The 14,396-nt window shown below is 35.4% G+C and overlaps 1 protein-coding gene and 1 pseudogene across 1 annotated transcript; one reads left to right on the forward strand and one right to left on the reverse strand.

The window, feature by feature from the left end:
• Positions 1 to 572: 572 nt before the first annotated feature.
• On the forward strand, positions 573 to 10,720 carry LOC104097319 (pyruvate kinase 1, cytosolic-like). Its single transcript, XM_009603878.4, has 16 exons — positions 573 to 781; positions 1,015 to 1,111; positions 2,180 to 2,277; positions 2,394 to 2,549; positions 3,105 to 3,182; positions 3,604 to 3,735; positions 4,031 to 4,111; positions 4,261 to 4,332; positions 4,440 to 4,529; positions 6,030 to 6,174; positions 6,334 to 6,422; positions 7,534 to 7,629; positions 7,750 to 7,817; positions 8,541 to 8,640; positions 9,264 to 9,323; positions 10,386 to 10,720. The coding sequence occupies exons 1-16, from the start codon at positions 713 to 715 to the stop codon at positions 10,536 to 10,538; spliced, it is 1,584 nt and encodes a 527-aa protein (XP_009602173.1). The 5' UTR covers positions 573 to 712; the 3' UTR covers positions 10,539 to 10,720.
• On the reverse strand, positions 10,708 to 12,447 carry LOC104097324 (uncharacterized; annotated as a pseudogene).
• Between the last annotated feature and the right edge of the window lie 1,949 nt (positions 12,448 to 14,396).

Raw genomic sequence — 14,396 nt, forward strand, 5'->3', positions numbered from 1 at the left:
GAAAAATTATACTATTTGAATAGGTAAAATAATATATATATATATATATATATATATATATATATATATATATATATATATATATATATCAAATATATCAGATCACTCAGAAATTAATTAAGTAAATTCTTATAATAAATTCAATTAAAAACCTAGTAAAAATAATAATTAATTTAATAGTATAATGAATATTGTTAAGAATCTTAAAAGTTAAATCTATTATAATTTAAATCTTTAATTCGTCTATGTAATTAACTAATAAAAAATAATACTATACTAGTTTGTTATTATATGTTTAAAATACACAAATAGTCTAAAAATATATATTACACTTCATTGTAAATAAAAAATAAACTAGGGTTTTGGCATATATTTGATTGATTTTTTTTTTTTTTTAAAGTTGTGTTGAAAAATAATTTTTAAAAGTTAGAAGTTGTATTTGAACATGTATTTTATTCAAAGAAAAGTTAGTTTTGTGAGTTTAAGAAATTTTGAATTTTTTTGATTTTTGTTTAAAGAAGAAGCTAAAATCTATGGCCGGGAGCTAAAAAAAAAAGCATCTAAAACGGCCTTTGAGAAATCGAAAAGTTATTTAAATATCCATTTCCCGGCCTCTCTTTCCAAAAGCATTTTTGCTATTATTACTATTTTCTGTACCTCCATTATTGTACTCTACTCTAAGCTCAGTTACAGTGACCGGCTACCGGAAAAAATGCATTCCACGAACTTGCTTCTAGAAGAACCTATTCGGATGGCTTCAATTCTCGAGCCATCGAAGGCTGTGAGTGAATTCTACTACTAGAATTTTGACTTGTTTGATTACTTGATTCTCTGTAACTTCATAATATTGGTTACTTTAGGTTTTATGAAGCTCTTTAGTGGTAGAATTTGTGTTTATCGGAGAATTTGTTTTTCATAATGTGCTGTGGATGATATGAGATTGAAGTGATTATTGTTGTTTGACTTGTAGTTTATGAGTTTCTTATTTTTTTTAAAATAAAATGTTTTTTGCAGACCTTTTTTCCGGCAATGACGAAAATTGTCGGCACGCTTGGTCCGAAATCACGTTCGGTGGAGATTATCTCTAGTTGCCTCAAAGCGGGAATGTCTGGTACTACTCCCTCTGTTGTGTTTATGTGACCATATTTTCTTTTTAATCTGTCAAAAAGAATGATCCGTTTTTAATTTTAAAAAATAGCTTAACTTAAACTCCTCATTTTACCTTAACTAAATAGGCTTTTATAGTCGCACAAATATTATAGTATATTTAAAACCACAAATTTCAAAAGTCTTTATTTTGTGCTCAGTCAAATATGTTCACATTAAATGAAACGAAGGGATCTCATTTTTTATCACTAGCTATGGGGGCAAAGTTGATGCGTATGTAGTGTTAAATTGGCAATTTGAGTAATTAAAATGATTATTTTAGACAAAAAAATTGAAATTAAAGAGAACTCCGAATATTGTCAATAAGAAAAAAGGAACTTCAAAAAACTAATAAAATAGCAACTCATAGACATCGAACCTGGGCAGTTACCCATAGACATTGGCATCTTTTTTGCGACGGTTCGGGCCTACTTGCGTGCATCTCAATTATTTCACCGAGTACCTGCTACTTTCTACCAACGACTTTGCACACCAAGGCTTAGACAGATGTGAAGAAATCACCTAGGCTTGGGCCAATAGGAAGAAATCACCTAGAATATTTTGTCTTCATTGGGATTTGAAACTGAGACTGCATGGTTCATCTCCCGCTTTATTGACCACTACGCTGCACCCTTCGTTGCTTAGGGATTGGCATTTTGTATACTGTATAAATAGTAACATTGTTGGTGACATTGTTATAGTGTTTTTATCTAATAAATAAAAGGATTTCTCTGTAATTTAAGTAAAACTATGGATAATATTCTCACAAGTTACCTGTTTTACATTTGTAAACGTACTTGCTCCTTGCATCCTACCAAGTATGGTTAGATATATTCAGGGAAGGGAAATATAACTAGTCATACAGGTCAGGCTTAACTGAGTGGTAGAATATATAGGAAATTGGTGTTTTCCAAAAGCTTGTTAGTAGCCTTTCATGTGCTCCTTCAGCTTGAAAGAAACTGAATGGCTGGCACTAAGCTGATCAAGAACATTGACACCAATGAGCAAATACTTTTCTTGTTGTGTATATTAGTGGCACGATTCGACTTTTCATGGGGTGATGCCGAATTTCACCAAGAGACACTGGAAAATCTAAAGGCAGCTATCAAAAGCTCAAAGAAGCTCTGTGCAGTAAGCTCGTTGCTCCTGCTACTCATACCAAGTTGAACTTCTCTGTTTTATAGAAATCCATAAATAGTATAACTTCTAAAATTGGTTATGGCCAACTATTCTCCTTATCTTTTCAGGTTATGCTAGACACTGGTGGTCCTGAACTACAAGTTGTCAATAAGAGCGAAAACCCAATTTCACTCCAGGCAGATTCCTTAGTTGTCCTGACACCCGATCAAGATAAAGAGGCTACCTCAAATCTACTGCCTATAAATTTTAGTGGCCTATCAAAGGTGAATTTCACAGAGGCGAAAGAGACTAAATATGTCCTTTTTTGGAAGTTTATTGGAACTGCACCTCCCAGGTTTCCTTTGGCATTACATGCATTACAGTACATTTGAGATTGGATTGATTCTTATAGGAAACAATAGCAGGAGGAGAATATTTTAGACTGGTTCTATTCACATCATGTTAATTCTAGCATTGGGACTTTTTACTTTTTATCCATGGAAATTTAGGTTAGGTGATCCCTTTTGTGAACATCAGCGGACTGGGTCTGTTAATTTGGATGGCGGTTAGCATTGTGGACCTAAACCAAGGTTGTAGTATTATGCATAGGGGTTAGTGATCAAGAGACATTGGATTAAGGAGGCCGCTTTTGCAGAATTGGAGAATCAACTGATGGCGTTTGAATCAAACATAAAATCCAACCTCAAAAGTTAGAGTGATAGCTGGAAAATACATCTGAGACCGTAAACGTAGAAGCATCTTGATTTTAGTTCACGTCTTTGCATTTGCTTTGCATGAACCATGGCATGTTCTGATACTAAATTTTCATATCTTTGCAGTCAGTGAAGAATGGAGATACTATTTTCATTGGTCAGTACTTGTTTACAGGAAGTGAGACTACTTCAGTATGGTTAGAGGTGAGGCGGCCTTGAAGAATAATTTTTTAAATGTTTGAACCCACGAGATGATATTTTCTATTTCATTTCAGAAAATTGAGAAAACTGTCACTGATCACTGTGCAATCCCTTCTACCCCTTTCCGCAACACACAACAACACCAAAATAATGTGTGTGTGTGTGGAAACAGCATGCCTTGTATCAATTCAACAAAATGAAAATATATTGTGTGTGTACATGTGAGTGCGCACGTCTGTGTGTGTGTGTGTGTGTGAGAGAGAGAGAGAGAGAGAGAGAGAGCATAGTGTTGGTGTTCTTAGAGTTGCATGGGCCTTCCCTTTAGACTTTCTGCGGATGCAGGAATTCTTGTGAAAGAGATGTGCAGCATGTGGCCAATGTTAAACTAGGTAATTTCTGATCTCAAGAGTTCCCCATGATGCAGGTTACAGAGGTGAAAGGAGAGGATGTCGTTTGCTTGATTAAAAATTCTGCAACCTTGGCCGGACCATTGTACACGTTACATGTCTCCCAGATCCGTATTGATTTGCCAACTCTCACTGACAAAGATAAGAAGGTTTGTTGTTACCTAATATCAAAGACTATCATTCTGCAATCAGCCTTTCACACTCTTTAAGTTTATGCCACATCAAATTGGTCTGAGAGACTCCAAGTATTTTGTGTAGGCAGTAATAAAAAGCAAATGGTTATGGTTATTTGGGAATGACAATTTGTTTTCTCGTTTAGGTTCACATTGTCCAGTTTAAAAAACAACTCCGCAGAACTTATTGGACGAATTTCTTTTAGAACTATGATATTCTCTAGTCTATCTAACAGTAAATTTTTCGCTGGATGTCCTGCAATAATTTTAGGTTATAAGCACCTGGGCGTTTCGAAACAAAATAGATATCCTTTCACTATCATACACACGACATGCTGAAGATGTTCGACATGTAAGGCCATTTATAAAGTTCTACTTTTCGCTTTATTACTTTCAGCATTTCCCTTGCCTATGTAAGATCTGAACTTATCTGATGCCATTGCTTCAGAAGTGAACAAATATATCTATAACAATCTAGTGGTTCTTCATGTTCTTGTTCAGGCTCGTGAATTTCTATCTAAGTTGGGTGATCTAAATCAAACGCAGATTTTTGCTAAGATAGAAAATGTGGAGGTCAGTTACCCGTTGAATACTTTGGGTTTTATTCAACGAAAAAACTGCATGGTAGTATTGATTTAATATTGTAGTTCGTGTAAACTTTCCCTTGAATTTGCTTGTAGGGAATGGCCAACTTTGACGAGATTCTTGGAGAAGCTGATGGCATCATTCTATCTCGTGGAAATTTAGGGATAGATCTACCACCTGAGAAGGTCCACTTAACTCTCCTCAGTCTTTTCAATGACATACGATATTATTAACGAAAATAAACAGGCCCCTCATTAAAGTGGCATATCATTAATGGACATTCAAACGATCTACCAATTCAAACATCATTAATGGACATTCAAACGATCTACCAATTCAAACATCATTAATGGACATTCAAACGATCTACCAATTCAAACACCAACGGTACAGAGAATTTTTTGGGTGGATGTGAGTGAATTGTCCATTAGGGATGAAAAGTAATATTATGGATTATGAGAAAAATAAATGGGATCCCTTTTGACGGTACATACATGAATCACTATTCTCTAAGGTAGAATACTAAAAAATATTGTGCCTTCAGATAGTTTAATGAGTTGATCTGTGCTTAGATGTCACACTGTTTTATCTGCACCAATCTCTTTCCTAGAGAGGGCGATTATCCATGACTCCTTTTTTTTTTTTTTTTTTATCGATACAAGAAAAATGTTATAATCTACCATAAAAATGTTTTGCACTCAAACTTCAAATCAAAGGTTGAAAATCCCCCCAAAGAAAAAAAAGCCAAACGTTGTTCAACAAGCTGGGTAAATGACCAAAGGCCCCCATGTATGCCATAATATCCGAACACATTCTGAAATGTTGAGGCAACATATAATGAGAGGTTATATAACTTTTAATTGTGTTTTCTGTGTGAAAAACGGAGCAAAACGACACCTGAATAGTATCTTAATAACATGTAATGATCGATACTTTGGTGTCAGTACCTTCCATTCCTGTCCCTTAATTCCCAGATACCTTTCATCTTTCCACTTGCAGAATTCTCGAGGAGGTCACTCTTGCTTCTTGATAGTTGTTATAGTTGATATTTTCAGTGACATTCACTATATATGGAGTGGGGGAGAGGTTCAACTTGTAGTTACATCAGAGAATGACATCTAACAAAGCCAAGCCAAAACATCATTGTCAATTTGTGCTTTCTTCTCCTTTATTACAATAAGGAACAGTTGTTGCACCTAATAACAAGCTGGAATTCAAATTCTCAGCTGATGGAGCTGGACTTTAATTCATGGAAATTAGCTCATTATCACAAATTTTCTGTAACCAAATACTAGCTTGAATGAATGATATGGAGTTCTTATCGGGAATAGAATTTGGAAAAGTTAATATCAAGAAGAGTAAAGGTGAGTCTCATAAAACATTTTATGTATATAAAGGTCGAGCACTGATTTGCTACTATTTTTTAAGATACAGTAGAGATTGGGCAATGCACATAAGAAGCAAAGGCAATGGCACATAAAAAGAAAGTCCTTTGCAGAACAATACGTGGGCTCACGATATGTTTGAATAATTACGTGCAATTGAATAGTGCCTGATGGGTCTAGTGTTGCATTTTTTTTTGTTTCATTAGATTGTCTGATCCTGCCCTTTCCACTGAGTGTGACACTTTTGCAGTTATCATAGTATGGAGTCCTTTCTTCTAACCAGATTCTATTAATTACCAGGTGTTCCTATTTCAAAAAGCAGCTGTGCACAAGTGCAATATGGCTGGGAAGCCTGCTGTGGTCACTCGTGTTGTGGACAGTATGACTGATAACTTGCGACCCACTCGTGCTGAGGCAACAGATGTTGCCAACGCGGTATTGGATGGTAGCTTCTGTCTTTGACAAGTCTATTATCACATTAATTTGATATGCTAGATTCCTATGTGAACAACATTGGATATATACTAAATACTTGTGATAGGTATAAACATGCCTTTTTGACCTCGTATGTGAGATGCTTCTTACATAATGTTTTTCATCCCAGGTAGTGATGCAATTCTTCTAGGTGCAGAGACCCTGAGAGGCCTATACCCTGTTGAGACTATCTCCATTGTTGGTAAAATTTGTGCAGAGGTAAGTTTTACCTCGTTGGTGTTCTACTCATGGCTTATGCTACCATTGTGAATATTTTAATTGTCAATGGACATCGACCTTCGGAGTACAATTTCTACTGAAATCTTCTGACTTGATCTCACATTTTTGGTAAGACTTAACAAGTAATATTTATGGAGTACAAAGTACATCTAATATCAGAAATAGCAGTTAATAGACTACTGTATCTTTTCGGCTGTATTGATGCCTTAAAAAGTAAAAGCTATGTTGACTTGATCTTGGTCTTACCTCACAGCAAACACGATTATGTTGAATTCAATGTTTATTCTTTATTCATGGTGGAATGGTTAAAGTTATATTCCTTCTGAGGGTTGGATTAATATTCTAAAGCATATCCCCGTAAAGTGATATTGAGTGCGCCAAAATCACTTTGATCACGTACAGCGAAAGTTCCAGATGTTTGATAGGATTTCAGTTCATTAGCGGGAAAGACTTTAACATCAAAGTTACATGGATAGGTTCACATGCACATCTATTTTTCCAGCATAAACATGGGCCATATAACCAGTAAGTAATCTTAAATAGCCCTTACTCAGTGGCCAGTGCAAGTGTTCGGATCAGTTGCTGTCATGATGTGAATTAGGCGTGCAGCTATGGAAGAAATTATGAATTAGGAAATGTATTTAACAGGACATATATTCACCATCTAATTGTCTTTTAAGGACCTCTTCAGTGGTGAATTTCACTTTCCAAAGAAGAGAAATACTGAAAGAAGCTCAATTTCCAAACTCGGAACCATGGTTCGAGTGTATTTCTACCACATTTTGTAGGGGAGGGGATAAATGAACTAACTATAGGTTGTGAGTCTGGTTAATGGTTTGCTGGTTAAGCCAGTACGTTTTTCTAGTCGAGTTTGTATTTAGCCAAAATGGCACAGGAGAGGAACAAATCCACATAACCAATCGGTGTTAGGGCTGACATTGCGGCATAATCTTATCTTTTCATTTCATGTTTGCCTTAAAATGCACTCTGTGCCCTCCAAAGGCGGTGTCTTGTTGATTCCAATGTAGTCAGATGATAATTCTGAGATTTTCTTGTAAATTTTGCTGCTCATGTTAGTTCCTTTTTCCAGGCAGAAAAGGTTTATAATCAAGATGTCTATTTTAAGAGGGCTGTTAAGTATGTCGGAGAACCAATGTCTCACTTGGAATCTATTGCTTCCTCTGCGGTATGTTGTTTCTGCTGCTCATGTTAAGTTTTTTCGTTAGGGTGGAGGTAAAGAGTGCCATAGATTTTAAGACACTGGTATTGACATGAATACTGTCTGCACTGCTTTTGTTTGATTCAGGTACGTGCTGCCATCAAGGTCAAGGCGTCTGTTATTATCTGCTTCACTTCTTCAGGGAGAGCTGCGAGGTCTCTCCTCTCCTCTCTCTCTCTCTCTCTCTCCGATCATCATATTTGCTATGCTTTGATGCAAATTGTGTTTTTCCTGTCAAAGACATCTCTACCAGGCCTTCTCACCAGAGAATGCCATCGCAGTTTTTTTTGAAAAGGTAACGGATTTTATATAAATTTTCAAAGGAGTAAACCTTAGCACAAAGACTGTGCTAAGAGGAACAAAATACAGGAAACCCGAAAAGCAAAAACCTAGTACTGTACGTAAATGATCTACATCTTCTACTAGGGCTTCTTTACACCAATATTGAAAAAAAAGTATACAATTTCATCTTGATCTTATGTTCAGAGATAGCTACATCTTCAAAACACCTTGAATTTCTTTCCCTCCATACTGTCCACCAGATGCATGCTGGGATAATTCTCCACCATCTTTTCTGTCTCACAAAGTTGTCTGGATCAACATGCTAACAACTCGGCAGTTTTCCTAGGCATTGTCCATCTGAGTCCTTTCATACTCATAAGAGTTGCCACAGAGTACTGGTAACTCTGCAATAGATAAACAGATGACTATTTGTTTCCATCTCACTCCCACACAAAAGACATTTAGAACACAATTGTACTCCTCTCTTCATCAGACTGTCATGTGTTAGAGCAGCCTCTTTAACCACAAGCCAGCAAAAGCATGCCACTTTGTATGGTGCAAGAAATTTAATTTATAACCTTTTACTGATGATGCAGATTGATAGCTAAGTATAGGCCACCGATGCCAGTATTGTCTGTTGTCATCCCTCGTCTCAAGACGAACCAGCTTCGGTGGACATTCAGTGGTGCATTTCAGGTAATCAATGTTTCGTAAAGGACTTTCTTTTTTAGGTATTTTTCAACTTATATGTATGCTAATAGTTTCTCATCATGTTACCCAACCAAATTGAAGTTAATTAAGGTGCATCTTATACCTATGTATATAACAAGTCAAGCTCCCGCTATATGGATTTGTAACTAACAAAATATTGTGCATCTGCTTTCACTCATCGATGATATGTTATTCTTCTCCTAGATGGTTCAATGATAACATCCATATTAGGATGGATCTGATTCATTCCACCTCCTATGAATGTGTCATATGCTAAGGTGGTGTTTGCTTGAAAAAATTGAAACTCAGTGTTTGCAAAACCTTTTTGTTCTTTTGCAAAAACTCAGTTTCAAACAGATACCTACTAATTCTGATGTGAAGCAAGTATCAGAATCCTGCTAGACCGCAAACTTTTCTCTTCTATTTCTTAATCACACAGACTGACACTTAGTGTAAGAAAAGGTTTCTAGCAATGCCAATACTTCTTCTGTTGCTTTATTTTTCTTTTTTCATTCTTTAGTTCATATTATTATTGATGATGTTATCAGTGGCAAATAGAAAATGAAACTGATTTTGTTTGGCTATTTCATTGATGACTTAAATGACAGGCTAGGCAGTCTCTTATTGTCAGAGGGCTTTTCCCCATCCTTGCAGATCCAAGACATCCAGTATGATTTTTTTCTTTTGTTCCTCCCTAAAGAAGTGATTTGTTTCTACATCTACTGCAGGTCTGTATTCTGATTAAAAGATGACGTTAACCAACATGAAATTGTGAAGTGTGTGATTAACAATGTCACTTGGCCTCATCATGTTTTAGTTTTTCTGTATTATTATGTGAGCTTGTGAGCAAAATATTAAAGGTAAGAGAATACAACGACAACTACACATCATTCAAGCTAGTTGGGATCTGCTATGAATCCTTACTATATATTTCGCTCCATGTTGATCCGTTTCATTCCAATATAGAATAATTTAGGTTCTTTAACACTTGAAATTCTCTACATTTTTTATTGATATACAAATCTTTAACAAGATTAAAAAGACTCGTAACAAACATTACACCTAATGTATATGCAACAACATTGGTAAGACTTAATCTCAGCTAGGTAGTATATATTGCCCACATGGATCTTTCTCTTCCATTGTGTTTTGTATTTTGCTAAGTCTGCATGGATTTCATTTGAGAACTGTGGAATACGTGAGACAGTTGTAGTTATCAGAGATGATGTACAGTGTGTAATTGGAATTATCATTTCACGCTCTAACAAACACTTGACTGACGGAACAATGACTTGAATATTGATTGAAAAAGGCTAGAAAAAAGTGGTGCCATCCGAACGGTTCGTAGGGAAAAGCATAGTATGAATAGATCAGTCACCGGATATAAGGGTGAAGCTACCAGAGCGGTCAATTAAAAGGCTAAAAATAGTAAAAGAATAAAAGAAAGGAAAAAAGGTGAATGAAAGTTTACTCATGCTGAGAAGAAGTATAACAGGAGGAAAGATAATGTATAAAGAAGTTGATAAGCATACAAGATAAAAAGTGTAATATATAGTCAACTTATAATTAATCAAGAAAGGGAAAAGTTCACAAGAGTGAAAGAACTTTGAGAAGTGCATAATCTTCCTTCTGACCTTCTTAACTTCATAGTTATTGTAACCCCCTTTCTTCTTGTTGGAATATTCGGTATGCTGTGGCCAGAATATTGACTTTGTCCTTTCCTTCTTCAGGCCGAGTCCACAAATGCAACCGATGAGTCAGTATTGAAGGTTGCACTGGACCATGGGAAAACAGCAGGTGTTATAAAGCCGCATGACCGAGTTGTTGTTTTCCAGAAAGTTGGTGACTCATCTGTGGTGAAGATTATTGAGCTTGAGAATTAGGTTTGTACATCTTTGTATGTTTCAATTGGCTGACATTCTTAGCTTAACAGAATGCATGAAAATTGTCTACTCGAGCTATAAAACCAGGTTCAGCTGTGGCTATAATAATTGCTCCTGTAACAGAACTAATCAACTGTAAGTAATGTTAACCAATTTGCAATGTAAGAATATTATTGGTTTAAGGCGATTTACTCTTTAAAAAAGCTCATTTTTTTCTAATCTGTATGTTGTGTCAGCAGTAAGGGGTTTAAACACTTTCTGAAAATCTGTATTATCACCCCAGTCCATTCTCCTAATTAAACCAGTCTACTCTGACAAATTTTTCCCTTTCACCTTCTGTAATTCTGGATTTCTACTAAATGTAATTACTTTTCCTTTCCAAGGTTCTTCACTAAGTTCAGAAATAAGTAGCCCCAAAGCCACACAAACCTCCATTGGGGTTCCATTCATGCTTCCTGAGACATCACAAATTGCCATACAATTTGTTAATTTGCCCTTCTTTGCCAAGTCATCAACCATTCTTTTCCATTGAAGCTCTGCAACTTCCAGCCCCGTGGAATCTTTCAACGAGGAAATTATCTCATGTGGAAGCAGAGCACCAGCAGCTATTGTTGTTTTCCCACTCTTCACATCTTCAAGATACTGCTGAAATCGTTCTTGATAGAACAAATTCTTGTACAATTTCATGGCCACAGAGGGTACGCGTTTATAAGGAAGCTCTTCCCACTTATTCGCGCAAATATAAACCTCTGGAATCTCCAACGCCTTGTGGAGTGGCACGAGTACTTCTTTCCTCAATCTATCCCTCACTCGATAAGCATTAATGCGCGTCTTCCAGATCTTGGTATTCAATGTAGTCATCGCGAGGGAATAATTTTCTTCCAACACTTTCACACGAGCAATGACTTATCATATGATGAATCAAGAGATGGACACCACTTAGCCGCAAGGCTATGCTCATAAAGCTTCTCCTCATTATACAACTCCATGTCTTCCCTCAAAGCATCAGCAAAGACACCACAGACTTTATCATACAAGAATTCAAAATCAGAATCTTGTGTGTATCTGTCCAATAATTTCTTTGCCTTAGCCATAGTCTTTTTAAGTCGGATTTTTTGGGTCTTTCCCTTAGGAACCCTATCTTTTTTCTCCTTTAAACCCTCCAAAAAACCATTTCTTTTCTTTTCCATCCACTCTGCTTTTTCATTCTTTCTAACTTAATGACCCTCAAGAATTCTATACAAAATCTCCAACACATCCTTAAAATACCCGAAATCGGCAATGGCTTTAATATTGCATGCTAGGGTTTTAGGATGGTAATTGTGAAGCCATAAAGAAGCAGTATAAAATCCTTCTTTGTCTGATTTTCCAGTGCCTCTAACACCCCTTAACTTGCAAATAAGCTTAAGGGTTGTCAAAGCATCACGTTTCCAAGATAGTTCCAATCTTTCCAATAATTCTTGAGGTGGGGTGTTAGGGACAATGTGGAAGAAGAAATCTAAACATGGGTTTCCAGTAGATAGAAAAGTTGCTGAACAATTCTCTGTGAAACCTATTGGAGGAAATAATATTGTTTTTGGCTGTGGTGAGGATTCACATGCGCTTGTTTGGCATTCGCGTGCGCATTCCCATGCACACGAGCATTTCCAACCTGTTTGGCAGAGGCGGAGCCAGGATTTGAAGCTTATGGGTTCGGAATTCTAGTTTTTTTAAGTTACCGGGTTTTATAATAATAATTTATACATATTTCATGAATTTTTCAAGACAAATACAGAGTCTGCACAAAAGTTACTGGGTTTGGCCGAACCCGTAAGTAGAAGGCTAGCTCCGCCCCTGCTGTTTGGTATGCGCAGGCGCAATCCCAATTTGTTTGGTACTGAGGCGTCGTTTTTGTTATTGGAGGAGCCATTATTGATACTAAGGTTGAGGTGATTGATACTAAGGTTGAAGGAGGAATTATTAAGGTGATTATGATGAAGTGATATTTAAGGCCATGCACGATGAAGTGAACTATTTTCGTTTGAAATTTGTTTTGGAGTATTATGTATATAGTGATGGTTTACTTGGTGGCTACACAATATATAACCGACTTAGGGTTTTGTTTTTGGATAATAAGAGTTAAATTAGGGGGAAGTTAAGATATGAAAGTTTAGTTTAGGAAATTTAGTGGGTGTTTGGACACAAGAATTGTAAAATTTCATTAAAAAGTGAATTTTTTTTCTAAGTGAAAATGGTATTTGAAAATTAGAGTTGTGTTTGGACATGAATATAATTTTGGGTTGTTTTTGAATTTTTGCGAGTGATCTAAGTGAAAATTTTGAAAAATAGCTTTTTGGAGTTTTTCAAAATTTCGAAAAATTTCAAAATTCATCTTCGAGTGAAAATTCAAAATTTTATGGCCCTTTCGGAGAAAAAGGTGAAAAATTTCAAAAAAAAGTGAAAAACTTGTTATGTCCAAACGGGCTTTTAGTTTCTTACCCTTTGTGTGTGTGTGTTTATTTACTTGTTTTGCACGGTGAATAAGTATGATTGAGGAGAAGGGTCGGTTGGCTAAATTCAAATTAATGTTATGGAGTTTTAAAAAGATACTACTACAATACTTTTACCCCACAAAAAAAAAAAAGGCTTGAAGGAAATCGTACATTACAAATAGGAAGAGTGCTCTAATTTTTTACAGTATTTTCTTTTAAAAGGAAGAGCTATTTAAAATAGAACAAGATTTGATTTGACAAAAAATGATGAAATAGGCAGTACAACATCTTATTCTAGACTAGATGAACCTTATAAATAACCTTAAAGTTCTGGTTATATTTACTTTATGAATTGTTATTTTGCATGTTATATGTCATATGCTAAACCCCTGTTTAAGAAAAATGCCACATGCTTAATCTTGTAATTAAATAAATTCCTTGAGAAACTTTTAAATGATTAAGAAATAATGACTGTAAAGATGGAAACATGCATAGTGTAATAGGAAAACAAAATTATCTCTATTATCCAATATAGTATCACATATCATAGCGCTGTTTCCGTGTAAACTTTTATACGATACTAAGGTATAGATATAGACATCATTTTTGTTTCCGAAAATGATATAGACAAACTAGTTCTACAATAAGTTGAGAGGTGTCAGAACTCTCTAAAAACTAAATTTGCTCTTTTTGTATGTGACACATTTTCTTTCTTACGTGTTCCAAAAAAGACCGACGCACTTCTAAAATTGGAACTAGCTAACTATAATTACCTTTATTGGGAATTTGTATAATCACACAAATATTATTGTATATCTAAAGCCATTAATTTTAAAATCTTATACTCACACAAATGTTATTGCATATTTTAGACCATAAATTTTTACAAACATTCATTTTTTCTTGAATTCCGTACGGACTCAATACATAAATTCGAACAGAAATTTAAGTCCAGCTCTGGGAAAGCGCTCGCGACCTAATGGATAAGGCACCTGACTTCTAATTTTGTCAATATTTTTCTCTTTTTACGTCAATCGCAGTGCTATTTGTTAAACTTGTTATAGTTATCTTTTACACATTTGTCACAAAATAAATGAGAAGAGACTCCATTCATGAGAATCAATGTTTTTGAGAAATGAAAAACTCAATTAACTTGTAAACCGAATAAAGGGGTGAAAAATCTGCATTCCGACATACAGAATTTAAACAAAATTGTGTGTGTGTGTGTCTGTTTACTCATCCAGAATTAAGTCCCAATTCAAAATTTCAAATGCTCAAATTATCAACAAATTTGAGAAATATTTCATCAGTCAAAAACTGCAACCTCGAAATCACTTGTAATCTGTGAATACATGATTGCATAACATCTATGTATTTAAGGCCTGTA

Source organism: Nicotiana tomentosiformis, chromosome 5, assembly GCF_000390325.3.
Source record: "Nicotiana tomentosiformis chromosome 5, ASM39032v3, whole genome shotgun sequence".
NCBI classification, from domain to species: Eukaryota; Viridiplantae; Streptophyta; class Magnoliopsida; order Solanales; family Solanaceae; genus Nicotiana; species Nicotiana tomentosiformis.

Bases quoted from the DNA above. Each gene is read 5' to 3' on its own strand.
- LOC104097319 (XM_009603878.4), top strand. From the start codon at position 713: ATGCATTCCACGAACTTGCTTCTAGAAGAACCTATTCGGATGGCTTCA. The intron at 1,112-2,179 runs GTACTACTCCCT...TGTGTATATTAG, and splicing joins CCTCAAAGCGGGAATGTCTG to TGGCACGATTCGACTTTTCA. The intron at 4,112-4,260 runs GTAAGGCCATTT...GTTCTTGTTCAG, and splicing joins ATGCTGAAGATGTTCGACAT to GCTCGTGAATTTCTATCTAA.